Source organism: Oncorhynchus gorbuscha, linkage group LG05, assembly GCF_021184085.1.
Source record: "Oncorhynchus gorbuscha isolate QuinsamMale2020 ecotype Even-year linkage group LG05, OgorEven_v1.0, whole genome shotgun sequence".
NCBI classification, from domain to species: Eukaryota; Metazoa; Chordata; class Actinopteri; order Salmoniformes; family Salmonidae; genus Oncorhynchus; species Oncorhynchus gorbuscha.
The window spans coordinates 67,611,607-67,638,247 of record NC_060177.1 but is presented as its reverse complement, the minus strand read 5'-3'; the positions used below and the strand labels follow the sequence as shown (position 1 = coordinate 67,638,247).

The following is a 26,641-nucleotide window of genomic DNA, read 5'->3' as shown; positions in this document are numbered from 1 at the left end:
TGCAATCTTTATTGCACTCAAAACTGCCCTTTCCCACATGGACAAAAGAAAACCTATGTGAGAATGCTTTTCATTGACTACAGCTCAACGTTCAACACCATAGTGCCCTCAAAGCTCATCACTCAGTTAAGGACCCTGGAACTAAACACATCCCTCTGCAACAGGATCCTGGACTTCCTGACGGGCCACCTTCAGGTGGTAAGGGTAGGTAACAACACATCCACCACGCTGATCCTCAACACGGGGGCCCCCTCAGGGGTGCATGCTCAGTCCCCTCCTGTACTCCCTGTACTCTCATTCATGACTGCACGGGCCAGGCACCACTCCAACACCATCATCAAGTTTGCCGATGATACAACAGTGGTAGGCCTGATCACCAACCACGATGAGACAGCCTATATGGAGGAGGTCAAAGACCTGGCCGTGTGGTGCCAGGACAACAACCCCTTGCTCAATGTGATCAAGACAAAATAGATAATTGTGGACTACGGGAAAAGGAGGACCAAGCACGTCCCCATTCTCATCGGCAGGGCTGAAATGGAGCAGGTTGAGAGCTTCAAGTTCCTTGGTGTCCACATCAGCATCAAACTGTCATTATCCAAACACACTATGACAGTCGTGAAGAGGGCACGACAAAGCCTATTCCCCTTCAGGAGACTGAAAAGATTTGGCATGGGTCCTCAGATCCTCAAAAGGTTCTACAGCTGCGCCATTGGGAGCATTGTGACTGGTTGCATCACTGCCTGGTATGGCAACTGCTCGGCCTCCGACCGCAAGGCACTACAGGGGTAGTGCATACGGCCCAGTACATCACTGGGGCCAAGCTTCCTGCCATCAAAGACCTCTATACCAGGGGGTTTCGGAGGAAGGCCCTAAAGATTGCCGAAGACTCCAGTCACCCTAGTCATGGACTGCTCCCTCTGCTACCGCATGGCAAGTGGTACCAGAGTCTAGGTCCAAAAGGCTTCTTACAGCTTCTACCCCCAGCCATAAGACTCCTGAACAGCTAATCAAAGGGCTACACAGACCCCTCTTTTACACTGCTACTCTCTGTTTATTATCTGTGCATTGTCACTTTAACTTTACCTACATGTCACCTCAATTACCTTGACTAACCGGTGCCCCCGCATATTGACTCTGTACCTGTACCCCATGTATATGGCCTCGCTATTGTTATTTTACTGCTGCTGTTTAATTATTTGTTACTTTTTTTTTTTTTTACTTAACTCAACTTTTACTTATTTAATGTCAAACTTTTAAAGTTTTAATTTAAATAAATTTGACCTTTATTTAAACTAGGCAAGTCAGTTAAGAACAAATTCTTATTTACAATGATGGCCTACCCCGGCCAAACCTGGATGACGCTGGGCCAATTGTGCATCGCCCTATACGACACCCAATCACCGCCATATGTGATGCAGCCTAAATTCGAACCAAGGACGACATTGCACTGAGATGCAGTGCCTTAGACCGCTGTGCCACTCAGGAGCCCTTTTCATGTAGTTGAGCGCGAACTAATAGAATTTTAGCAACCAGGAAATGCCGGAGCGGTTACTACATAGTGCGTTTTTAAAGTAACGGTTAAGGTTAGGGCTAGGTAACGGTTATTGTTAAGGTTTGGGGTAGGGACATCCCTAGTATCCAAGATAGCGCTTACCGAACATCTTTGCCAGAGGCTCGTCTACTTTTACGCGCATGCGCCATTCTCTGACTAAACGAAGAAACGAAGATGGCGTCAGCTCCTGGTGGGTTTCGTTAACGGTCTTTTATTATCTGATTTTGCACGAATACATTACTTATTGTTGCATATCAAAAGAAAGTTATATGTAATTCTGCATAGTTACGCAATTTTTATTATCCAACATTCAAATCTAATGCGAACGTTTACATCTGTACAGTAGTCGGTAGCTAGCTATTAAGCTAGCTAACGTTGGTAGTTAGCCAGCCGAATTGACCAGTTTGGTGAATTGACCAGTTTACTACTGTAGCTAGCTTAGCTAAAATCTAGGGCAGTAGGCCCTAACTAGCCACGATGCCGGGCGAAGGGTACAAATTCACCACATACGTTTATCTGCTTTGTTAATTCGTGCCTGTGCGTATGCAATTCCGTTGGTCATGCGGCCTTGCTAATCTAGCCGCACGTCGTTTCTTTGTCTGCAAATTGAAACGTGTGGCTAGTTTAAAAAAAAGAACGTTAGCTACGGTAGTTATGCAAGCAAAGGCGGGATGTCCTCCACTACACAACGCCGGAAAACGGCCTCTAGTCGGACCTTGCTTAGAGCGAATTGCAGTTGTGCTTTTCTATTTTGAAATTGAAATACTTTCCATTGTGTGCCGTTGTTGGCAATGCAAAAGGTTTACACGGTATTATTGTCGAGCAGTCCCAAACTGAATTTGATACTAGGACTGTTGCTGAAAGTTAAGCCTAGGCTAGTAATTTATTTTGTTAATTTCTTTTAAAGATTACAGTTCCTACAACCAGGCCAGTGCCCAGCAGGGGTAAGTCTTTCTACATGGGTATTGTGCTACCAGACTATTCAAATCAATGCAGTGGGATGGGTGTTGTGTGTAATTAGGTAAATTCATTATGATTTACCAAGTCGCCAACATCAGAGATGGGTACTGTATGATTGAATGCTCTTGTGTCCCTGCAGGTATGGATCCTATGCTGCTCAGCCCTCACAGGCCTATGGACAATCTGCCCAGGTGAGTTTTATTAGAAGTAATTTATAAATTATTCAAACTGGAATAATGGTCAGTGACCCACATTATGCCCAGATCTCATGACATGTTTGCATACTGCTTGAACTAAAGCACAGGAAAACTTGTGCCTTGGGAAATCAGACTTATTCTTCTATAGACTAATAGCTTATGGCCTTTTGTATTTCAACAGGGTTATAGCCAGCAAGCATATGGGTCCTATGCCCAACCAGCTGCAGCTGAGACCGGTTACCCTCAGGCAGCACCCTCTGCTGGTGGCTATACACAGCAGCAGTATGGTTCCTCCTATGGGCAACCAGCATCAGGTCAGTTCCAGAGAGACCAAAATGTTTGGTCAACTGTATTGTTTTTTTTGGGGGGGGGGGGTGAGAATTGTCCATCAAATGACTAACTATTGATCTCATGTAATGTGAACATTTTCTCCTCTATTGCTATCACGTTCCAGCTGGGAGTAAAACAGGTTTGACACAGATTCCCTTTCATGCATCTCCACCCATTTCAAGTCTTCAATGCCTTGATGGAGTGATCCATATAATATACTGTATTTAGAATCAAATGTAGTATTGTTAGTAGACTAGATGAACCCTGGACATGCTAGATTTATTTTACATTTTATGTACTCATCCTGAATCATAATTGTAACAGACATGTTAGTGATACAAGACGATAGATAAATAATATTATCAAGGGACTAACACTTATTCTAATACTCTTTATCACACAATGGTTTTCTGTGCCATAATATTCTTCATCAGTTCTCCTCATGGGCACTTTTGTTTTTGAAGTCCTGGGTATAGAGTGATTCAAATAAGCAACAGATTGCTTCATTCATTTGGGTAGTTCAGCCTCTGGTCTAAAATCCCAACAGTGTGTGCCTGGAATTATCCATCTAAAGCGTTTAGTTAAACCATCTCCTCTTTGTCCACAGCTGGGTACCCTGCTGCCCAGCCCAGTGCCCATGCCTACTCCCAGCCCGCCGCAGGCTATGGAGCCAGTGGATATGAGAGCGCTGCTGCTGCTGCCCCCGCTGCCTCTCAGCCAACCTATGCATCCCAGCCAGGCTATGCAGCCCAGTCTGCCTACGCTGGCTACGGTCAGCAGCCTGCCTCCACTGCACCTCAGAGGTAGGCTAACTAGTGTTACATTAAGAACTAAGGGTATATTACAAAGAAGGATCAAGGAGTTGGCCATCTAACTTGCAAAAATATTCAGATAAGTTTATTTTATATAAAGTTGTTTGAAATGGACATGTTCTAATTGATTGAACAAACTAAAAGACATCTAAGTTTAGCTATTTTAATTAATCATAAAATCAGTAGTTATTTCTGGTTGCTGAACTAATCGATTCTGCTTTGTAGTAAATCCATCTGGGTGTAATGGAGGTCGTTGTGCAGTTAGTTACACAATATTTTGTTAATGATTGTTCATATTAGAAGACAAGTTGCAGCTGGTAACTTATAAGAACCATCTACTGTGAGGAGCGTTTTTTTTCTCCCCAATTTCATGGTATCCAATTGGTAGTAGTTACAGTCTTGTCTCATCGCTGCAACTCCAGTACAGACTCGGGAGAGGCGTGCATCCTCTGAAACACAACCCAACCTAGCTGCACTGCTTCTTGACACAACGGACATCCAACCCGGAAGCCAGCCGCACCAATGTGTCGGAGGAAACACCATACATCGCCCCATGGGCCTCCAGGTCGCGGACGGCTGCGACAGAGCCTGAGCTCGAATCCAGAATATTTCGTGGCACAGCTAGCACTGCGATGCAGTGCCCTAGACCACATCGCCACCCGGTAGAGATAGTTATGTAGCGCTCTTTGATCTGTTCAATCCCTGCCTGTCCCTAATCGCTTTAGTTACAGTGCCAGCAGCCAGCCCGCTGGCTACAGCCAGAGCAGCTACTCTCAGCCAGGGGGATATGCCGCACCGCAGAGTGGGTACCAGGCCCAGCAGGGAGGCTATGGGCAGCAGCAGAGTGGATACCAGCAGCAGCAGCCCCCACCGCAGCAACAGGCTCCTGCTGCGGGCTATCCCCCTCAGGCCTCGGGTTCCTATGGGCAGCCTGCAGCCAGCCAGTATGGACAACAGAGCGGACCTCAAAGTGGTTACAACCAGTCAAGCCATTATAGTAAGAGCATCAGTCTCCTGCTATTTCAACACCCATGCCTACCTGCTATTTATTGTCATAGTCATGTGATTTTCCCTCCTTTTCCCCTAACCTTGTTGTTATGCTATTCTGTAGATAACTATGGGCAGGAGGGCAGAGGCAGCTCTGGCTACTCTGGCTCTGAGCCTGCTGGATTCCCAGGGTCAGGGGAGAGCCGTGGTCCTCCCAGGGATGGCTATGACAGGGGCGGCATGATGCACGGTGGCCGGGGCCGTGGGGGCATGGGCCGTGGAGGCATGGGGTAAGTGAGACTCCTTATTGCTTAACTTAACCTCCATCCACTCTTACAAGTGCTTCGTCAAGGCAGAGCAGGGCTGAGTCTGAAGTTTCCCTAAAACGTAAGTTGGGCCCCTGAGATATAACCCTATAAAAGGATGACAGACAACAAATTTATTAGTGGGGGAAGTCAAACTGTTCACATTTGTGTAAAATTAAAGATATAATTCCTACAGAAAGTTAGATGAAGGGACCTCTATAAATGAGTACTAACTCTCAGCCCTGCCATAGTGGCCAAAGGTAAGAAGGGAATATGTTTTCATGAATCAAAGAGTTGGGACTGACGTGTGAACAGAGAGCTGGACTCAAACTATTCAATCGGATATCCTTTGTTGCTGTACCGCAGCATATCATCCATAGCATTGATTATGGTAAATCTATTCACAAGGCTTCACAGGGTCACTGCTGTGGGCACACCTCACCTTCTAAAATTATTGCTTTGATGTTAAATAAATTAAGATGGTTTAAGAACGTATCATTTTCATGGGTATTTATTCCATCCTCTGGTTTTCCTTTTAAAAAGCTGATCCAGAAGGTACAGTATTTGAGAGTATGCACTATGGAAAGTTAAATTAAATTAACTGATAATTTTAGGTTTTGGCTTGTGTTGACTATTGTTTATATAAAGGTATTATTTCACATTAATATATGACTTGCTTCTTCAGACCACAAAGTTCTTATCTTTAAGCTAGCAAACCTTTCCAATAAAATACAATATTTTTTCACATTGGTGTTGGGAGGTGTGCCCCTTTCTGTCCAATGAGGTAATTTCTGGACAACATTTCTGGCCATTTAAGGGACCATTTTTGGCTCATGACCCGTGAGGAAGGTCTTTTAAAATAACTTTTTGTTTAATAAGCAAGATGCTTTGATGACTTATTCTAATGCATTTTTTTGCATATTAAGTTGAGGTCCATGCACATTTGAGGATTTTTGTTTGTTGGGAAAACCGAAAAAAATCAATTTCTTCAGGGCACATCCATGCAGAACCAAAGTTATCCCCCTTATAGGTTGTTGGTACTGTACTTGCCACCTGTAGCCTTTCATGTTTAGTTAAAGCTTTCTCAGCATTATGATAGGACCTCGAGTTTGAGTCGATTGAGTATCAGACGGCTCAAGGTAAATATTCCTGTAATAAGAAAACACGGATCACATGTTCACTAGGTCACACCAGACTCCTATCGTGTTCAATTGTTTTGCCCTAGGCTTATATTACAGTAATAGGTTATTCAGTACATGGCTGTGTGTGTGCCCTAAAAGGATCATCAAAGTGAATAATACTGCTCTGCCAACAGCACAATATTTGATTAATTACATGTCACATTTGTTTTAACCTCAATTAGATAATGTTATTGAATTAGCCCTGTTTTAAAGTTGAAAGTATATATCACAACCCTAGCTCTCAGCTGACATTGGTTAAAGTAGTCTAGAAATGTAGCTTCTCATCCATATGTTACTCATTCATTTACTTTCATACAGGATAGTTTTTTGTTCAAAATGTTTTGGGTCCGGTTTCCCAGACTCAGATTCAGCCTAGTCTCCTGAAAAGAATGCTGAGAATGCTTTTTAGCCTTTGGACTAGGCTTAATCTGTCTGGAAAACCACCCCCTTATGTGTGTTTTTGAAATGTGTTTTGGATTACAAATGTTTTGTTTAATCAAATGAACACCTTTTTTAACATGCTTTGTCACATTTACGCTACAGGTAACAGTGAGAGCCATGTAAACCCAGCTTTATTCTATAAAGTGCCTGTACTCACTAAAGAGCCAGCATCTTAAACAACAAAGGGGTTAAACAACAGAGATTTGGGTTCTGCCTTAAATCCAAGAGATGAGGATGGTGCTGTCTAAAGTGTGCTGGGAAACTCAAATTATACTATACAAATGTAACTTTACAGCTTAACATTGTAACTTGGTCAAATTAAATTCTGTATTAGAATTGTGTAACTTCAAATCATCTTTGTAAAATGTACATGGATTTATTTTTTTCTCCCCAAGGTGGCTATCACCTGTTTGTAATATTTCAGATCCATTGCATTTGACCACTTAAATAAAGAAATGTTTTTTTTTAGCTGGTTGCTTCAGCTGTAAAGTGGACATAATGCATAATCGACATACATTTACAGTTAAATATGTGATCTTCTAAGCATTGTATATCTCCGGGCTAGACATTTAGCCTCTACTTGTCTACATATGGAATGCATCTGAAATCGTTTTCCTTTGTAACAAATACCTGGGATTCTGTCCCATATTTCCCAAACGTAACAGATTTAGCACCCCTTGGCTACCTCCAAACTTTCCAGTATCTGCTATTGAATGCTGTCATTAAGAAGCCATTTAGTAAAGGAGTCATGCCACGTAGTTGCTGTTAATACCTTAATTCCCAATTCACTGGATTGCATAGACTGTATAGGCATGTTGGGGGGTGTTGTTAAATGAGCTAGTCAGAACTGTGTCCGTCAACCTCCCCAAACGAGCCACGAGGCTCCACACATGGAAGTGGCTGATAAAAGGGAAATCGCCTTCATATCTCCATTTATTCCCCCATAGCGTCGCCGGAGACAGAGGTGGCTTCAATAAGCCTGGTGGTAAGTTAACGAGTATTACACTGGCTAGTCCACTCCAGACCTTTACCTACTAGAGCATGTACGCTCTGAGCATTTACCTAAGCCCTTACATTACGTGTGTGTGTGTAGCGTTTTTTTGGGTAGCCAAATATCTATATAGGTGGCTATTAGGATGGATGGAAATAGAGGAAAGGGGTACTTTTAACTCATTTTGGTTTATCACTCACTGCTTAAGGTAACCTTGAAAAGCAAGGTACTTATTTTACAATGACAAGTTAATGACAAATGCCTGCTGCTAAGAAACGTGTCGGGTTTGGAAAAATGGTTTTGCATTTACAATTTCATGGAGCAAACTCCTGGTATTTTTTGGGACTGTGGTGGCATAAGAACTTTTCTTATGGCACACATTTTTATACGGAAGGGTCTGAGGTTTTATTTTACATCATTATTAATATACACTCAGTTGCCAGTTTATTAGGTACACCCATCTAGTATGCCCCTTTGCCTCCAGAAATGCCTGTATTCTTCGGGCCAGGGAAACTTTGCTCAGTATCAAGGGACCTAATGTGTGCCAGGAAAACATTCACGACAACTGGCACAAGCATGTACTCTTGACGGCAGGCAGGCTGGGGCTATGGACTCATGTTGATTTACACACAATCCTGACTGCCATTAGCATGATTCAACAGGAGCTGGGTTTGGTCAAACCTGGCAATGTGTGGTCATCTCCTGCTATAGCCCAGCCGTGACAAGGACTCACTAGTTGTGCGTTCCAAGATGCTGTTCTGCAAACCACTGTTGTACTGGGTTATTTGCCTGTTTGTGGCATGCCTGTCAGCTTGCATGATTCTTGCCATTCTCCTTCGACCTCAACAAGCTGTTTTTGCTCACGTGACTGCCGCCAATGTTTGTTTAGTTGTCATACCAATTTCGGTAAACCCTAGACACTCGTGCGTGAAAAGCCCAATATGCCGGCCGTTTCTGAGGTGCCGGTGCACCTATGATCATATCACGGTCAGTCTCTTAAGTCACTCGTTTTGCACATTTCTAACGTTCAACCGAGCAGTAACTGAATTGCTCTTTGCTTTATATAGCAAGCTACGGCCACGTGACTCACTGTCTTGTAGGAGCAAACCATTTTTGTGAATGGGGCGGACTCCTAATATACTGGTTACTGAGTCTTCCACTTAAGAGGGGAACATGGTTTACCACAGTACCATTTTCAATTTTCCCAAATGTCTGACACCTGTGTTTTTGGAGGAGTGTGTCTGGGTTGTCACTTCAAATTCTCTTCAGCAGTGGACTTGAGTGGCACAAACTGACTTTTCTTTGCCTTTTTCTCTACCTTGCCTGGTGGACAACAGGACCCATGAACAACGGGGCAGAGCGTGACATGGGTAAATAGACACCAACTGACCATCAAACTTTCAGCATTTATCGTACTGATTTGGCAGTATTGCATCCACCTGAAAGCCTTTGTTGCGTTCATCTTGAAGTGGCTTTGCCTAATGGTGTATGCTATGAATCTGACATGAAGGACAGTATAGTGGCAGTGTGTTCATGCTTGTTTTAAACAGTAGTTCTGTCTGTTCAGGGCGCCCTGAGGAGCAGGATGACTCTGAGAACAGCACCATCTACATCACAGGACTCACTGAAAGCGCAACTCTGGAGGAGATGGCTGTTTTCTTCAAACACCCTGGACCTATAAGGGTGAGGATATGCTCTGAAACTAAATAATTTCAATTTAAACCTGTATTAGGTCTCATACATTCCATTTGTTCCCCTGTATTCACCTAGCATCTGTATACCTCAACTGCTAAATTGTTACCACAAATGTCTCTTTAAAACTCAAAATTGTTCGCATAGTCAACTTACACACACACTTAACCCACCAGACATGTCACCAGGGGTCTTTTCACAGTCCCCAGGTCCGGAACAAATTCAATGAAACTTATAGTATTATAGAGAGCCATGAGTGCATGCAACTCCCTATCATATAACACAAGTGAACAGAACCTGGTTTCAAAAAACAGAGGAACGCCTCACAGCACAATGCCTCTCTCCCATACTTGTTGTGTGTATGTACACATACATTTAAAAACATTAACATGTAGAGTATGTAAATTCTTCTGTGTCTTTTCGTTATGTGTTCAGACAAAAGTAAGACTAGATGTCGCAAATGGATCCTAATAAATTAAAACCACACTTTTTTTTTAAATTAAAAAAAGTATAATTTGAGATGGAAAAACAGTGTAAATTACAATTACTAAAGCAAGGTACATGTCCGGGGGCCCCGATTGGGGTCCCCATTGGATGTTTAATAATATTTAAGCAAAATGCATAGAATTGTAGAAAATTCTTTCACACTACAGAATTCTCAGTTCCACGGAGAAATGTATAGAACTGCAGGAAATTGTCTAAGAAAAGGCACATTTTGCTCTCGGCTGCCAATTCCGGACACATTCAAGTTGTGCCCTGCCCCTTTCACAACCGTTGCGCCCTGCCCCTTTCACAACCGTTGCCGCTACGGCATTAATAAATGGGGGAAACACGGCATTCCAGTCTTTCCCAAAGAATGCTTTTATAAATGGCGACTGCTAATCTCTTGTATTGTTCTCATTTTAATTGGAGGATTGAACAGTTAAAGAAATGCTATAAAAAATCAAAATACAGCTGCAGATAGTTGTCAATGGTGTGGTAGTTTGACTTGAGTGATTCATTCCTCTGTTAATGTTCAGATGAACCGGAGGTTGGGCAAGCCTGCCATCAACATCTACACAGACAATGATTCAGGGAAGCCTAAGGGAGACGCCACTCTGTCCTACGAGGAGCCCGTCTGTGCCAAAGCTGCTGTGGAGTACTTCGATGGTTAGTCTCACTGGCCCTGTTAAACCTACATCAGCATATTCTCTGATGTTACCCTTGAACTGTCCAGATTAATGCAGAAATGTACTGTAGAATACAAGAAATGACCAGTAACCCAAGCCTCTCTCTCCATTTTCTATTTTTTCCTGTTTTCTTCTGTTCATGATCTCCACAGGGAAAGAGTACCAGGGAAAGAGGCTGAAGGTGTCAATGGCTCGCCGTAAGCCCATGATGGGTGGGATGAGAGGGGGCATGCCCATGAGGGGTGACATGATGGGCCGTGGAGGACCTGGAGGTAAATGTCTAACTTTCTTTTGTGGGACTTATATTTTCAGTTTTGAACAAGAAGGTATTGTCCCACGTTGCCATGACCATTTAAGTGAAATACTGAAACTACCTCTGGTGTGTGGTGTTAGGCATGATGGGCCGTGGAGGGGAGCGTGGAGGTTTTGTCCCACGAGGAGGACCACGTGGCATGGGCAGAGGTGGACCAGGGGGCCCGGGTGGCAACATACAGCAGAGAGCTGGAGACTGGGAGTGCCCCAGCCAGTAAGTACCTCAAGAAAAATGTATGTTCCCTTTCCCCTTTTTTAAATGTACAGTTTTTGTGTATACCGTGTACTGACTGAGTGGTCGTCTTTCTCAGGGGCTGTGGCAACCAGAACTTTTCCTGGAGGATGGAGTGTAACCAGTGCAAAGCTCCCAAACCAGAGGGCTTTGGGCCCCCTTCAGGTACGCCTCTCACCGGCACAGCAACACTATTGTCAGGGCCTGATTCATAACTAGACATGAATCATTAAGTGTTATTTGAGAAACACAGGCTGATTCCTATGTCATATATCTTAATGCTTGAAATGTAAACAGACAAATCAAACCGGTTTATCACCTTGACTTCGGGTCCATGCTTAGCAGTTGTACTTGATTCGTGTCATCTCTGGGGAAACATGACATCATCTATGTGCAGCAGTCAGCTCACTATAATGAAACGCTTTGGCATTGGAGGACTTGTTCTGTGTTCACTTGGAATGCCACTTTCATGTTTAGTAGTCATATTTCCCTCCCTGTGAAGTACTCCATGATATGAAGTTCAGTTGTCTTTGGGCGTTTGGAATTTCCTGGTACTATCATTACCAGCAGCCCAAATTATATCAACAGCGATCTACACTGTGTAGCATACAATATGTCTACAATAGTCTGGTGGCAAGCTAAACTGGGCCTTGTGTGGTTTTGTTCAGGTGGTGAGCGAGGCAGGGGTGGCATGGGGATGCGTGGGGGCAGAGGAATGGACCGTGGCGGACCAGGAGGGCCCGGTGGTCCTGGTGGCTTCCGTGGGGGATGGGGAGGTGACCGTGGCGGTGGCTTCAGAGGGCGTGGTGGAATGGACCGAGGGGGATTCCGAGGGGGTAGCAGGGGAGGACCACCGATGGACAGAGGAAGAGGAATGGGGAGAGGAGGAATGGGTGGGCCCCCAGGCAAGATGGATATGAGGTAAGGGGATATGTTGGACTGCTTTCATCATACTCAAATATTATTTGCTTACTTAATTTAGTGTCTAACAAACATGCATTGTTTTTTCCTCTCATAGGGACCATCGCCAGGAACGCAGAGACCGACCCTACTAAAAGAAAGCAATGTTCCATCTGACGCAGGATTAGATTTTTAAAATGAAAATTTTAATTTATGATTCCATATTATAAATGGTTATAACTGCTTTTGAAATACTCTGCAGTTTCATTCAACTCCTAGTTAAATGTTTTGTTTTTAGTTTTGTTTACCCTTGGTTCAGTTATTTTGACTTGTGCACGTTTATTTTTGCATTTCTTAGATGTACAGACTGATTTTTGTTTTGGACAGTATTGTAAAACATGACGTTTATTTTTTAATTGTAATTGCTTTTCCTTCCCACAATTGTGTAATGAACAATTTTGAAAATAAAATTTCCACTCCTATTTGATGCTAATAGAAGTTCAGATCCATTGCTGTTATGAGGCATCGTGATTGGTTGACTGTTTGCGTGTATATTGAACTGTTCTAGAGTGGTAGGAATTATACAGTATTTGACAGCTCTGCTCCTTCAGCAGGTTTCTCTTCATGAATTGTCCACAAGGAGGCACTATGTAGTCTGCAGCTCTGCAACAATACCAGCATGATAGATTCATCCATTTTCCCAAGAACTTTGCTAAAGATATAGAGAAGTCCTCTGACAGCCACTAAGCCATAGAGGATATGTAACTGGTCTGTGACTCTTCATGTTGCATTTGTAATCATATACAGTGCATTCGGAAAGTATTTGGACCCCTTTCTCCATATTTTGATGACATTACAGCCTTATTCTAAAATGGATTAAATAAAAAAATATACACAGAATAGCAATACCCCATAATGACAAAGCGAAAAGATTTTGTAGAACATTTTAAAGTATTGCAAATAAACAAAGCCATATTTAGATAAGTACTCTGACCCATTGGTATGGAACTTGAAATTGGGATCAGGTTTGTCCTGTTTACATTGTGGTAAATTGGACATGATTTGAAAAAGCACACACCTGTCTGTATAAGGTCCCATCTTTGATAGCTTGTCAGCAAACCAAGCCGTTAGGTCAAAGGAATTGTCCCGTAGACCTCAGACAGGATTGTGTCGAGGCACAGGTCTGGGGAAGGGTACCAAAAAATGTCTGCAGCATTTAAGGTCCCCAAGAACACAGTGGCCTCAATCGTTCTTAAATGGAAGAAGTTTGGAACCACAAAAAGAGCTGGCAACCCGGCCAAACTGAGCAATCGGGGGAGAAGTGCCTTGGTCAGGGAGGTGACCAAGAACCTGATGGTCAATGACAGAGCGCCAGAGTTCTTCTGTGGAGATGATTGTCCTTCTGGAAGGTTCTCCCATCTCTGCAGCACTCCACCAATCAGGCCTTTATGGTAGAGTGGCCAGATGCAAGCCACTCCTCAGTAAAAGGCACATTACAGCCCACTTGGAGTTTGCCAAAAGCCACCTAAAGGACTCAGACCATGAGAAACATGATTCTCTGGTCGGATGAAACCAAGATTGAACTCTGGCCTGAATGCCAAGTGTTACATCTGGAGGAAACTTGGCACCATCCCTACAGTGAAGGCAGCATCATTCTGTGGGGATGTTTTTCAGAGGCAGGGACTGGGAGACTAGCCAGGATCGAGGGAAAGATGAACAGAAAAAAGTACAGAGACATCTTTGATTAAAACCTGCTCCAGAGTGCTCAGGACCTTAGACTGGACAACGACCCTAAGCACACAGCCAAGACAAAGCAGGAGTGGCTTCGGGACAAGTCTCAATGTCCTTGAGTGGGCCAGCCTGAGTCCGGACTTGAACCTGATCGAACATCTCTGGAGAGACCTAAAAATAGAAGTGCAGCAACGCTCCCCATCCAACCTGACCGCTTGAGAGGATTTGCAGAGAAGAATAGGAGAAACTCCCCAAATACAGGTACGCCCAGCTTGTAAATTCATACAAGAGGACTCGAGGCTGTAATCACTGCCAAAGGTGTTTCAACAAAGTACAGAGTAAAGGGTCTGAATACTTATGAAATCTGAAATAAAAATTTTAAAAATGTATACATTCCAAACATTTCTAAATATTTTTGCTTTGTCATTATGGGGTATTGTGTGTAGATTGAGGGAAAACTATTTACACATTGTTACATTAGCCTCATTTTTAACAATGTGGTAAAAGTTGGTCTGACTACTTCCCGAAATTAACTGTATAATGACTAGTGAATGAAGAGGTACTTGGTCAAAAATGACTGAACTAAATAGTACATTTGCTGGTGAGAATAGACATCGACTGCCTTCAGGCTTTTTTACAGAATTGCGATGACGTCTTTGCAAGTTATTTTCGTTGTTTGAGAAACCTCTCAATCATATCAAGAGGCAATGGATGTTATTAACCAGATGTCAGCCTCCCCTGGCTGTGACTTATACCACATTATTTAATGCATCTGTTCAACATATGTCCAGACATTCTCAGAGCACTTTTGATAATCACTCTTCACTTCCCAATGAGAATGAATTGAGCTTTGTTTAAATTTAAAAGTTGGGTCTGCTTTTATAATCCAGTCTGTTTGCATACCTGTAATCACTTTTGACATCACAGGCAGGGTGCATTCATTGTACTTTGTTGTACGGTGTCCTGGTTATCAAATGAAATATGAACGCTCTAAATGCTCCAGCCCTAACTTCTCAAATGTCTAATTTCCAATTAAAGAGCAAAGCCCAGTGTTTTGTGTGAAGTCCGGTCACAGCTGATGAGAGTTCTCTCTGATGACTGGGAGCCAGTTGCTCATGCTGGGGAACTGAGCACAGTGTGTGAGTTGTCTGTGTCACAGAAAAGCTGATTCATCCCAGCCCAGAAAATGATGTCATCCCACCAGTCTCTTTCTTTCTCCCTCCCTCCACCACCCTCTCTCTCTTAAAGAAACAACTGTATTTTTCAAATCAAAACAAGGCCCTCCTTTTTCCATACTGAAATTCAAATCATCACATAACAGCAGAGCAGCATGTGCAGAGACAAGAATGGTGCAGCTGTTGTTTCAGACAGTGCTTGTCTGGCTCTGCCTGTGAACTGGAATAGCAGTGGGAATCCAAAATGAAGTTTGAATATAAACAGGCTAGGTATCAAAGTGTAACTACTAGGCTTATTTCATATTGACACAGAGCAACCAATACTATAGGTCTTCTATATTGAGATGCAACTTGGGAAGGAACTTTTTTCCCCTGCCCTGACACTGATGGGTGTGTGTGTGGACACCTGCTCGACAAACATCTCATTCCAAAATTATGGGCATTATTATGGAGGTTACTTACTGCTATAATAGCCTCCACTCTTCTGGGAAGGCTTGCCACGAGATGTTGGAACATTGCTGCAGGAACTTGCTTCCATTCAGCCACAAGCATTAATCGAGGTCGGGCACTGATGTTGGTTGATTAGGCCTGGTTCGCAGTCGGCGTTCCAATTCATCCCAAAAATGCTCAATGGGGTTGAGGTCAAGGCTCTGTGCAGGCCAGTCAAGTTCTTCCACACCAATCTCGATAAACCATTTCTGTATGGATCTCGCTTTGTGCACAAGGGCATTGTCAAACTATTGCCCCAAAGTTGGAAGCACAGAATTATCTAGAATGTCATTGTATGCTGTAGTGTTATTTCCCTTCACTGAAACGAAGGGGCCTAGACCAAACCATGAAAAACAGCCCCAGGCCATTATTCCTCCTCCACCAAACTTTACAGTTGGCACAATGCATTGGGGCAGGTAGTGGTGTTCTCGCATCTCCCAAACACAAATTACTCCGTCGGACTCCGAGATGGTGAAGCGTGATTCATCACTCCAGAGAATTGAGTTTCCACTGCTCCGGAGTCCAATGACGACAAGCTTTACACCACTTCAGCCAATGCTTGGCATTGCGCATGGTGATCTTAGGCTTGTGTGTGGCTGCTTGGCCATGGAAACCCATTTCATGAAGCTCCCGAAGAACAGTTATTGTGCTGATGTTGCTTCCAGAGGCAGTTTTGAACTCGGTAGTGAGTGTTGCAACCGAGGACAGACTATTTTTACGCACTAGGTGGCCCCGTTCTGTGCACTTATGTGGCCTACCACGTCGAGGCTGAGCTGTTGTTTCTCCTAGAGATTTCAACTTCACAATAAAACCACTTACAGTTGACAGGGGGAGCTCTAGCATGGCAGAAATTTGATGACCTAACTTGAGGGAAAGGTGACATCCTATGACTGTGCCACTTGAAAGTCACTGAGCTCTTCAGTAAGGCCATTCAACTGCCAATGTTTGTCTATAGAGATTTCATGGCTGTGTGCTCGATTTTATACACTTGTCAGCAAAGGGTGTGTTTAAAATAGCCGAATCCACTCATTTGAATGTGTGTGTGTGTGTGTGTGTGTGTGTGTGTGTGTGTGTGTGTGTGTGTGTGTGTGTGTGTGTGTGTGTGTGTGTGTGTGTGTGTGTGTGTGTGTGTGTGTGTGTGTGTGTGTGTGTGTGTGTGTGTGTGTGTGTGTGTGTGTGTGTGTGTGTAATAGATATATATCTCACTGATTTCCCCAGAATGCTTAATGCACATGCTCGTCTGAGGGATGGATTACATCATTGAGAGAGATGACTTCCCTTATACTGCTTTCTCCTCCTCACCCGGTTTTACATTCAGCTTTCAATTCTACATAATGATCCACAGCTAAAATAATTAGCCCAAGACAATCTGCCTAAATATAATTACTTTCGCCTCCCGCTAAAGATATCTAAGGCACAGGAAAACTAAAGTGGAGTTAGTGTGTTGATAATCTTTGAAGGCTGCACTGTAGACTTTTCATGGTCGTTACATTGTAATATTAATTTCTGCTTCCTTTGGAGTAATCTGGATACTAATTTGGACCAATTTGTCCTGTAGTAAAATGGGCATGCCTGAATTTGATGCAGTCTTCGGACGTAGGCTGCCTGATGACCTGCTAATGTTTCCTTGGCAGGTTTTGTCTGCCTTTTCAAGCCGGGGGAAATAGACTCTCCTCCCTCTCTTTTTTTTTCTTGCCCCGTGTCCTGTTGAAAGTGATTTGGTGTTTTAGCAATGACATAAACAAGTGTAAGGACAGATGGTGTCTTTTTTGTAAACGACTAGGGTGTCATTAATTCGACACTTTTGAACTCGTTCAAAGTGTAGGCAATATTACAGCTCTTGTTCTGGGGGATGGGTTCGATTTGTTTCTTTCGACAAACGTCGTCGTTGACAAATGTAGACAGGTCAAAGGTATGTAAAGAATGAAAAGGTTTTTTATGAGAATGAAGTTGTATAATTTAGTAAATCTTGGTCATGTACATTAACCACACAGTGAGGTCATTGCGTCATTTGAAATATTGTCAAGATAGTATAATGATGGTATTTTCTTTGACGGCTTATGATGTGCATTTAAAGACGGTGGTCGCTTACCCGTGGTCCGTTAATTCTCGATGTCATGTTTTTTCTCACCATGTGAACACTTATGTTCTTTATCTTCTTATGATAGCTGTAGCCTAATGTAAACATGCGTTCCACCCTTTTATCAGTACACTGACTTCACGAGCTGATATGACATTATTATAGGCTACAGCAGGTAATAATGTAGGCCTTTGTAGCCTAACAACCTACTTGATCTTAAATGCCCACAGCTCATTTGCCATATCCAACGTATTAATGAGCATCTGCATGGTACAGTGTGACAGGTTGTCAATTGTCAACTCTGCAATTGAAGGCTATATCCTACGCAATAGGTGTGTTTCGTTCAAAAAGAATGGCTACCGTTTTTCAGTGGTATAAACCCTAGGCTATGCTATATTATTGTCAAGCGGTGGATACAGGGTTAAGTTTTTCCCCCTTCTACCGGCGCTTATCCCTCATAATGGGATATGCCACTGAATCGCTCTGCCTCTCTTGTCTAAGCTAGAGCCGGTCAGCATGCTTATAGCAGGAGGCGGTGCAATATGGGCCGAGCAATTAATGAGCGGGGGACGATGTTACTCGGCAAGGGAACTGTGAAGCCCGCCACTAGTCAGTGTGGAGTCTTTATATTGAGGGAGACTGCGATGAAGTGATTTGGACCATCCAGGCAAACCAGCAACACGACTATCGCAACGCATTGTATATTCACCGGGGTAGGATCTAGGGCACCGGGAAGCTTTATGCATTGGGTGTGTATCCATCTGTAGCTAACCATACCGGTTTCTCTCTCACCCGCAGTTGGAGTTCGGTGAGAAATAGCGATGCTATCATTATAGGAAACTGATATAACGCAGACATCCGGAAACGCATCCACGCGCCACGGTTTTCTAGCATGATGTCAATATGCTTTAACAATACAAAGGATTCATTCAAGGACCTCGATTGAGATGCCGTATATGCGCGTTTGTCATGGGTGCGTCGACGCGGTTAATTTGCTCTGCTCCATACGGTTTTGGACTGTGTTTATGGAATGATCCAATCTGGAATGATTAAATAGCCTGCATTGATACATATTCCGACAATATGGCTGATCAGAGTAACATCCAGTCTGCTGCTTCCAAAAGCATCCGGCCATTCAAGTCCAGCGAGGAATACCTGTATGCCATGAAAGAGGACTTGGCCGAGTGGTTTAACACGCTGTATGAACTGGATATAACGGCGGACACCTTTATGGAAGGGCTGGAGACTGGCTGTGCCCTCTGTCGGCATGCCAACAACGTGAATCGCGCAGCGCTGGACTTTCAACTGGAGTACCCAGAGGCTGCACAGTCATTGAGGATGCCAACCAAGGATGTGGTCTTTCAGTCAAGAAACGTGGTTCCTGGCTCGTTTTTGGCTCGGGACAACGTGTCGAATTTCATCGGCTGGTGTCGTCAGGAACTGTGGATCAAGGATGTTCTCATGTTCGAGACCAACGACATAGTGGAGAAATGCAACGAGAAGAACTTTGTGCTGTGCCTGCTGGAGGTGGCGAGGCGTGGCGCCAAGTTCGGCATGCTGGCCCCGATGCTGATCCAGCTGGAGGAGGAGATCGAGGAGGAGATCCGGGACCAGGAGAACCTGGGGGAGCCCAGCCCAAGCCTGCTTCCAATAAGCAGGGCTTTCGTTCGGAAAGAGAGTGTGGTGGATGAACCCGAGCCTGCCCCCTATGCACATTGGCAACAGAAACAGAGGGTGCTGTGTGACATGAGAAACTTAGATGAGTTGGTAAGTAACACCTCTCAGGTGTATTGTTTCACTGATATACCTACAATTGAGTTTGGGAAAAGGAAAGGAAAAATGACTGCACAGAATGCCCTCCTATTACATTTCCATAACTGTTTAGTATGCCTAGCTGTTAAGAGCATTGGGCCAGTAACCGAAAGGTCACTGGTTCAAATCCCTGAGCTGACTAGGGGAACAATCTGACGTGCACTTGAGCCAGGCACTTAACCCTAATTGATCTTTTAAGTCACTCTTGATAAGTGTCTGCTAAATTACTCAAATTTCAAATGTAGGATGCAGACAGTTCTTAAATACACTACTCAAAAAAACAAAGGGAACACTTAAACAACACAATAACTCCAAGTCAATCACACTTCTGTGAAATCAAACTGTCCACTTAGGAAGCAACACTGATTGACAATAAATTTCACATGCTGTTGTGCAAATGGAATAGACAACAGGTGGAAATTATAGGCAATTAGCGAGACGGTTCTGCAAGTGGTGACCACAGACCACTTCTCAGTTCCTATGCTTCCTGGCTGATGCTTTGGACACTTTTGAATGCTGGCGGTGCTTTCACTCTAGTGGTAGCATGAGACGAAGTCTACAACCCACACAAGTGGCTCAGGTAGTGCAGCTTGTCCAGGATGGCACATCAATGCGAGTTGTGGCAAGAAGGTTTGCTGTGTCTGTCAGCGTAGTCCAGAGGATGGAGGCGCTACCAGGAGACAGGCCAGTACATCAGGAGACGTGGAGGAGGCCGTAGGAGGGCAACAACCAGGCAGCAGGACCGCTACGTCCGCCTTTGTGCAAGGAGGAGCAGGAGGAGCACTGCCAGAGCCCTGCAAAATGACCTCCAGCACGCCACAAATGTGCATGTGTGTGCTCAAACGGTCAGAAACAGACTCCATGAGGGTGGTATGAGGGCCCGACGTCCACAGGTGAGGGTTGTGCTTACAGCCCAACACCGTGCAGGACGTTTGGCATTTACCAGAGAACACAAAGATTGGCAAATTCGCCACTGGCGCCCTGTGCTCTTCACAGATGAAAGCAGGTTCACACTGAGCACATGTGACAGAGTCTGGAGACGCCGTGGAGAACGTTCTGCTGCCTGCAACATCCTCCAGCATGACCGGTTTGGCGGTGGGTCAGTCATGGTGTGGGGTGGCATTTCTTTGTGGGGCAGCACAGCCCTCCATGTGCTCGCCAGAGGTAGCCTGACTGCCATTAGGTACCGAGATGAGATCCTCAGAGCCCTTGTGAGAACATATGCTGGTGCGGTTGGCCCTTAGTTCTTCCTAATGCAAGACAATGCTAGACCTCATGTGGCTGGAGTGTGTCAGCAGTTCCTGCAAGAGGAAGGCATTGATGCTATGGACTGGCCCGCCCGTTCCCCAGACCTGAATCCAATTGAGCACATCTGTGACATCATGTCGAGGTCTGGGAGGCCACACATACTACTGAGCCTCATTTTGACTTGTTTTAGGGACATTACATCAAAGTTGGATCAGCCTGTAGTGTGGTTTTCCACTTTAATTTTGAGTGTGACTCAAAATCCAGACCGCCATGGGTTGATACATTTGATTTCCATTGATCATTTTTGTGTGCTTTTGTTGTCAGCACATTCAACTATGTAAAGAAAAAAGTATTTCATAAGAATATTTCATTAATTCAGATCTAGGATGTGTTATGTAAATGTAAATGTGTTATTTTAGTGTTCCCTTTATTTTTTTGAGTAGTGTACATTCTCCCATATTGAACAAAAATAACAATTTATCAAATTTCCTAAAACAACACATCCCCAGCCCTTGTCCAAGAGAAAAACACATTCAATGTTGTTTCATGGTGCAAAAGCTGACCTATAGGAATGCTCTCCTAGAGTTAAAAACATTACTGTGCCAGAAGTGAGGTCCCTTTCGTAAAAACTAATCTCCCTGATATGTTGACTCCCTGCTCTCCTGTGTGTGTTTAAAGTGCATGCTGCCTTACTGTGTGTTTGCCTCCTAATCCACACATTCTCTCACACACAGAGTCTAAAAGGCTGTGTAGGTAGGTAGCTGGTGACATTTTAAGGATTCCTCTTGGGAAATGTCACTTCAGCCCTGCCCCTACGAGGTGGTTGGCAATCAGGGGAGCTACTGCTCCTTCCTATTTGTTCATGTGCTTCTTATTTGTTCATGTGGAACAGTGCAGCTGTATGGTAAGTATTATGGTAGCTGGACACATTCTGACAGTGTTAAACACAATCTATTATCCCTTTATAACTTGATGCTTCCATTTGCATGCAGATGGGGGTAGTGTGTTCCCCCTGGGCTGTCTTAAAGCAGTCTTATACACCTCAACATCCAGTCCCACTGTGTGTGTGAGCATGAGAGAGGCATTGTTAGAGACAGAGAAACTAGCAGGCAGACAGGGGTTAGCTGCTGGAACGCGTGCTTAGGTTACGAGTGGAGAGGAATTCATATTTTGGTGCAGATGAGCAGAGTGAGGACAATGCCATCCTTTCACACCACAGATAGGGGGGGGGGGTAGACAGAGAGAGGGAGAACCAGTCAGCAGTCAATACTCATGCCCACTTGGCCCTCTGTAGTCCTTCTCACATGGCCAAGCACTAATTGCTTGATCACAACCATGAACACTTGCTTCTGAGGGCGTACAGAGAGAGGTACTATGCACCCAACCCCTGACCTAGTACTAGTGCCCACATACACTCACTACCATAACTGGATACACTGATATTACTATTACAAACTTTAATCTTGGTTGACTGCTGATGTTCCTATGAGAATGTGTGAGGGCAAGGGGGTGAGACATGGTGTCTTACCTCATCACCCACCCACACCACTAAGGGATAGTGAGGGGACACAGCAAGTCAAGTGCATGTCCTTTTTCGAAGGGGCAGTATGACTCACTGAGTGAACTTCCTACGATTCAGTGACCCTGAAAGCCTCTCTCTGTCTACCTGAATAAAGTGCCTGGATGCTGGAGGAAAACTGCCTGCATCAGCAACATGAGGCTCTCACAGTAAGAAACCAGGAGGGCACAGAAATGGGAACACACCAAAGCAGCATTATTAGTTACAGTCCTGCATAGTACAAGAATATAGCATTACTATACTGCACTGTGTTCCTGTAAATGTGCTAAAGCATCCTGTTCCAGTTAATGCAGCTCTTTGAAATCCCTTTTGGTCTATAGATCTGCTCATACAGTATTTGATTTCTCTTTTGGAACTGACCTTGTCTGGATCATAGTGGCATTGAGGCAGGCCAGTCAATGCTGGCCCATATCTGGACTAAATGGACCAGCAGTAAATTAACTGAAATCCTACTTTTGTACAACTGGAGGGGTTTTGATCCAATAACAGTCAACAATGCCAGCCACTGAATATCCACTAACTCGCAAGGCATTATGGGTCATCCACAACCTTAGTCACCGGTATTCTCTGCATTGCACTTGCCTCGGCCTTTCCATACTATTGTATTTCCAATATAGATGCTTCCCAGGAGATTGGTCTCTGTGTAATTACTGTAAACGTCATGAGAGCTAGATGGGGAGGGAGAGAAAGTAAGTTGAAGGGCTTAGTGATATTATCATTGGTCCACAGCTGTGTCACCAGCCGTGTTTCCAGTTTGCAGAGCAGTCCGTCATGCAGCCACGGCTGTTTTCTTGCATTGTGCTGGCCTTGTGGCGTGTCAGGAGTTTGGCTCTCTCTCACGCAAGTCTTTTATTTTGAATAAAGGGAATTTTCATTTAAAGCTCTAAGCCCCTGGGTTTGAATCGTGTCTTTTGGCAAATCAGGTCACTAGTTACCACAGCCACAAAATAAAAAAATGTCTATTGTAAAAATTCATTAAAACAAAAATGATAATTGTAGAAAAACAAGGTTAGGGTTAGGCATAAGGATATAGGTGTGGTTAGGTTTAAAATCAGATTAAGATATTGTAGAAATAGGTGGGTTTAGCCATAATTATCACTGTGGTAACTAATGACAACCGATAGCCTCCTTCACACTAACTTTATTGGCAATGTCCGTCTTGATGACAATGATTCAAAGGGTTATCATATGAGCAATTATCAATCAATGACACCACACTCAATTTGCTCTATTAATTAACCACCAGACGGCTAAGGACAGAAGTTCACTAACCTGGTGATCAGCTTTGCTCTATGGGTTAACTGACTTAGGCCTAAACTGTTGAAGTGCCAGCAGGAGTCTGGCTCAAGGATAGTTTTCTGATCTCTCCTATGATGCCATTCTGTCAAATTGTGGATAACAATGTTCTTACTGTCATCCATTACATTAAACTATTTATCAATCCAAGCAACTTATCTTCTAAAATATATTACACTCTTGAATAACGCAACAATTCACCAGCATGTGCAGACAATTAAAGGGTTTATTGTCTTGTACACATTAAATTAGCAGACAATTTTAAATGTTTTTATTCAACCAGGAAAAGCCCATTGAGACCTGGTCAAGAAGGCAGCAACAATCAATATATTACAGAATCAAAACATACAACCTGATCCAGCCTAAAAAAAAAGCATTTACACTCCTCTGTTAGTCTCCCATCAATATTTTAAATTCATTCAGTGGCACTAATATATCTAGATGAAGCATGGATTGTAGACTATTCCATGCCTCTTGTGCACAAGACGAGAAGGCAGTCATGTCTAATACTGTACATTTCCTAGCAATCACCTAGCAGACCGGGTATGGTAACTGCTGGTGGTGAAGGAGACCAGACTAGAGAGGTAAAGAGGGAGTTTAACCAAAATGGCTTTGTAGGTGAATCGAATCAAATTGTATTGGTCACATGCGCCGAATACAACAGGAAAATAAAAGTAACTATTAAACCCCAGCATTAAAATAATAAGTAAGTCTATATACAAGGGGGCACCGGTTAATTAAGGTAATATATAGAGTTAGTGACTATGCATAGATTATAAACAGAGTAGCAGCAGCGTAAAAGAGGGGAGTGGGTAGCCCTTTGATTAGCTGTTCAGAAGTCTTATGGCTGGGGGTAGAAGCTGTTTAGAAGCTTTTTGGACCTAAACTTAGCGCTCCGGTACCACTTGCTGTGCAGTAGCAGAGAGAACAGTCCATGACTAGGGTGACTGGAGTCTGACAATTTTTAGGGCCTTCCTCTGATATTGCCTGGTATAGAGGTCCTGGATGGCAGGAAGCTTGGCCCCAGTGATGTTTTGGGCCATACGCACTACCCTCTGTCGTCAGAGGCCGAGCAGTTGCCATTACCAGGCAGTGATGCAGCCAGTCAGGATGCGCTCGATGGTGCAGCTGTTGAGGATTTTTTTCAGTCTCCTGAGGGGGAAGAGGCATTCTTGTGCCTTCTACACAACTGTCTTAGTGTGTTTGGACACATACAATGTAGCTTTCATGCGCATATAAAGTGAGGTACAATCTATCATTTGGTACAAGGTACAATGGTGGGTGAGTGACTTGACATTTGTAATAAAGTGCAAGGATGCATGATAAACAGAGTCCGGAGGAGGCTGCATGCATATACAACAAGTCACCATAATCAATTACAGAGCGAAAAGTGTCCTGAACAGCCAGCTTCTTTCTAGCCATAAGCGGGAAGCAAGCCTTATTACAAAAATAAAATCCCAATTTCAATTTAGGCTTCCTCAAGATTATCCATATGAACTTTAAAGGACTTGTCATCCAACCATATATCTAGGTATTTGTAGGATGACACTTTAATAGATAAGCTGCCATATCTGACAATGCTAATATTCTCTGGCTGAGTGCTAGCTCTGGTAAAGGTCATGAATTTAGTTTTTTGTACATTCAATACAAGTTTGAGACCACAAAGGGAGGCCTAGTGACTGAAAAGCAGTCTGGAGCTCTTCAACAGCCTGAACCAGAGAAGGTGCACATGAATATATGACTATCATCTGCATATAGATGCAGCTTTACTGGTTGCATCCCATTTCCCAAATCATTAATACACATTGAGAACAACACAGGAGCTAAAATGGAACCCTGGGGCACACCTCTATTAATATTAAGAAAGCTAGACTTGTGATTGTCAGTATATACAAATTGTGTTCTGTCAGAAAGATAGTTCCTAAACATATTTATTGCCCCTTCACTGAGACCAATGTTACTGAATCTAGCTAGCAACAATTCATGGTCAACTGAATCAATTGCCTTTGATAAATCAACTAACAGAGCAGCACAATGTTGCTTTTCATCAAGTGCATTTATGTAATTTTCCACTGCCATAGCTGCAGTTGTGGTGCTGTGTCCCAATCTAAAGCCAGTATGTTCTTTTCAGTTAAGATGTTTTCTAACTGTGAGTTCCCTATGGATTCATAAACTTTGGCCAAGATAGGGTTTGGACATGGGACGATAGTTATTATTATATATTATTATTAGCATCTGAGGGATCTCCAACCTTTAGCAGTGAGAGAACATTTCCAAATACTGATTTCCAAATACTGAGTATGGAATTGGTCAAGAGACTCAAGTTGAAAATGTGAACCACAGGTTCAGTAAGAATACCAGCTGCTATCTTTAAGAGTTAGGGATCCAAGTTGTCTGGACCTGCAGACTTTTTAGTGTCTATTACATTTAGTGCTCTATAGACCTCAGCACAATACACAGCTAACTCCTGCTAGCTAGCTAACAACATGCATACGTTAGAATATCAATAATGAACGTTTACCACTCCCATACGAATATAAAAGTACAGTAACGTTATCATGCAGTATCATTCATATTATAATACAGCTGGCTAGTCGACAGAGATGTTAGAGAAAGGAGATGCTAGGAATCACATTGGGCAATGAATGTTGAAACGTATAACCGCCCACCCAGCACTGTCGACCAGTCGCGTTGTCACGCGGTTGCTAAGCTAATCATCACGCAATCCCTTCTCAAACTCCGGGAATATGAGTTGATAAACCTGTCTATTTTCCTTTAGAGAACATAATGTCACGATTCCAAAGTTATACGATGTTACTGAGAAGTTAATTATCTCACAACTCTGAATAGTTTTGTAATGTTGTACTTAACTAAATTTATGCTGATGTTGGGTTTTTGAGCTAGCACCCAATTGACTTACATTCACTCGTTGAAGGAGCGCTCTCCTTGTCCAAGAATCACCCAGAACGCAACGCACGGCCCATTGATGACGCATGGGAAACATAAACATTGGACATAAAAAAAAACGAAAAGTATTTCTGGCTACATAGCTAAGTAACGTTAGCTAAACCAAATAATTTCTGCATCTTTCTCACATCAAATCAAGCTTTATTTTTACATCACATTTCAGACATGGAATGCAACGCAATGTGCGTTACAGGAAAAAA

General features: G+C 43.5%; 2 protein-coding genes across 5 annotated transcripts in view; both read left to right on the top strand.

Moving 5' to 3' along the window:
- Nucleotides 1–1,493: 1,493 nt before the first annotated feature.
- On the top strand, nt 1,494–12,557 carry LOC124036364 (RNA-binding protein EWS-like). 4 transcript variants are annotated; one of them, XM_046350862.1, is made up of 17 exons: nt 1,494–1,745; nt 2,463–2,499; nt 2,655–2,706; nt 2,894–3,026; nt 3,167–3,181; nt 3,650–3,845; nt 4,580–4,851; nt 4,966–5,131; nt 7,716–7,753; nt 9,097–9,129; nt 9,327–9,442; nt 10,471–10,600; nt 10,773–10,892; nt 11,014–11,146; nt 11,244–11,329; nt 11,833–12,085; nt 12,183–12,557. In XM_046350862.1, exons 1-17 carry the CDS (start codon nt 1,730–1,732, stop codon nt 12,217–12,219), a joined length of 1,833 nt encoding a protein of 610 aa, XP_046206818.1. In that variant the 5' UTR covers nt 1,494–1,729; the 3' UTR covers nt 12,220–12,557. The 4 variants fall into 4 exon arrangements, with proteins under 4 accessions (XP_046206818.1, XP_046206819.1, XP_046206820.1 ...); XM_046350863.1 differs by having other exon boundaries at nt 1,497–1,745; nt 4,586–4,851; XM_046350864.1 differs by lacking the exon at nt 3,167–3,181 and having other exon boundaries at nt 1,499–1,745.
- Nucleotides 12,558–17,205: 4,648 nt separating this feature from the next.
- Nucleotides 17,206–26,641, top strand: part of LOC124036363 (GAS2-like protein 1) — a 43,535-nt gene continuing 34,099 nt past the window's right edge. The window contains exons 1-2 of the mRNA XM_046350860.1: nt 17,206–17,371; nt 18,338–19,306. Coding sequence (XP_046206816.1) covers nt 18,623–19,306 — 684 coding nt within the window. The 5' untranslated portion in view covers nt 17,206–17,371; nt 18,338–18,622. The remainder of the gene's footprint in view (nt 17,372–18,337; nt 19,307–26,641) is intronic.

Bases quoted from the DNA above. Each gene is read 5' to 3' on its own strand.
- LOC124036364 (XM_046350862.1), top strand. The intron at 11,147-11,243 runs GTAAGTACCTCA...CGTCTTTCTCAG, and splicing joins GACTGGGAGTGCCCCAGCCA to GGGCTGTGGCAACCAGAACT. The intron at 12,086-12,182 runs GTAAGGGGATAT...TTCCTCTCATAG, and splicing joins CCAGGCAAGATGGATATGAG to GGACCATCGCCAGGAACGCA.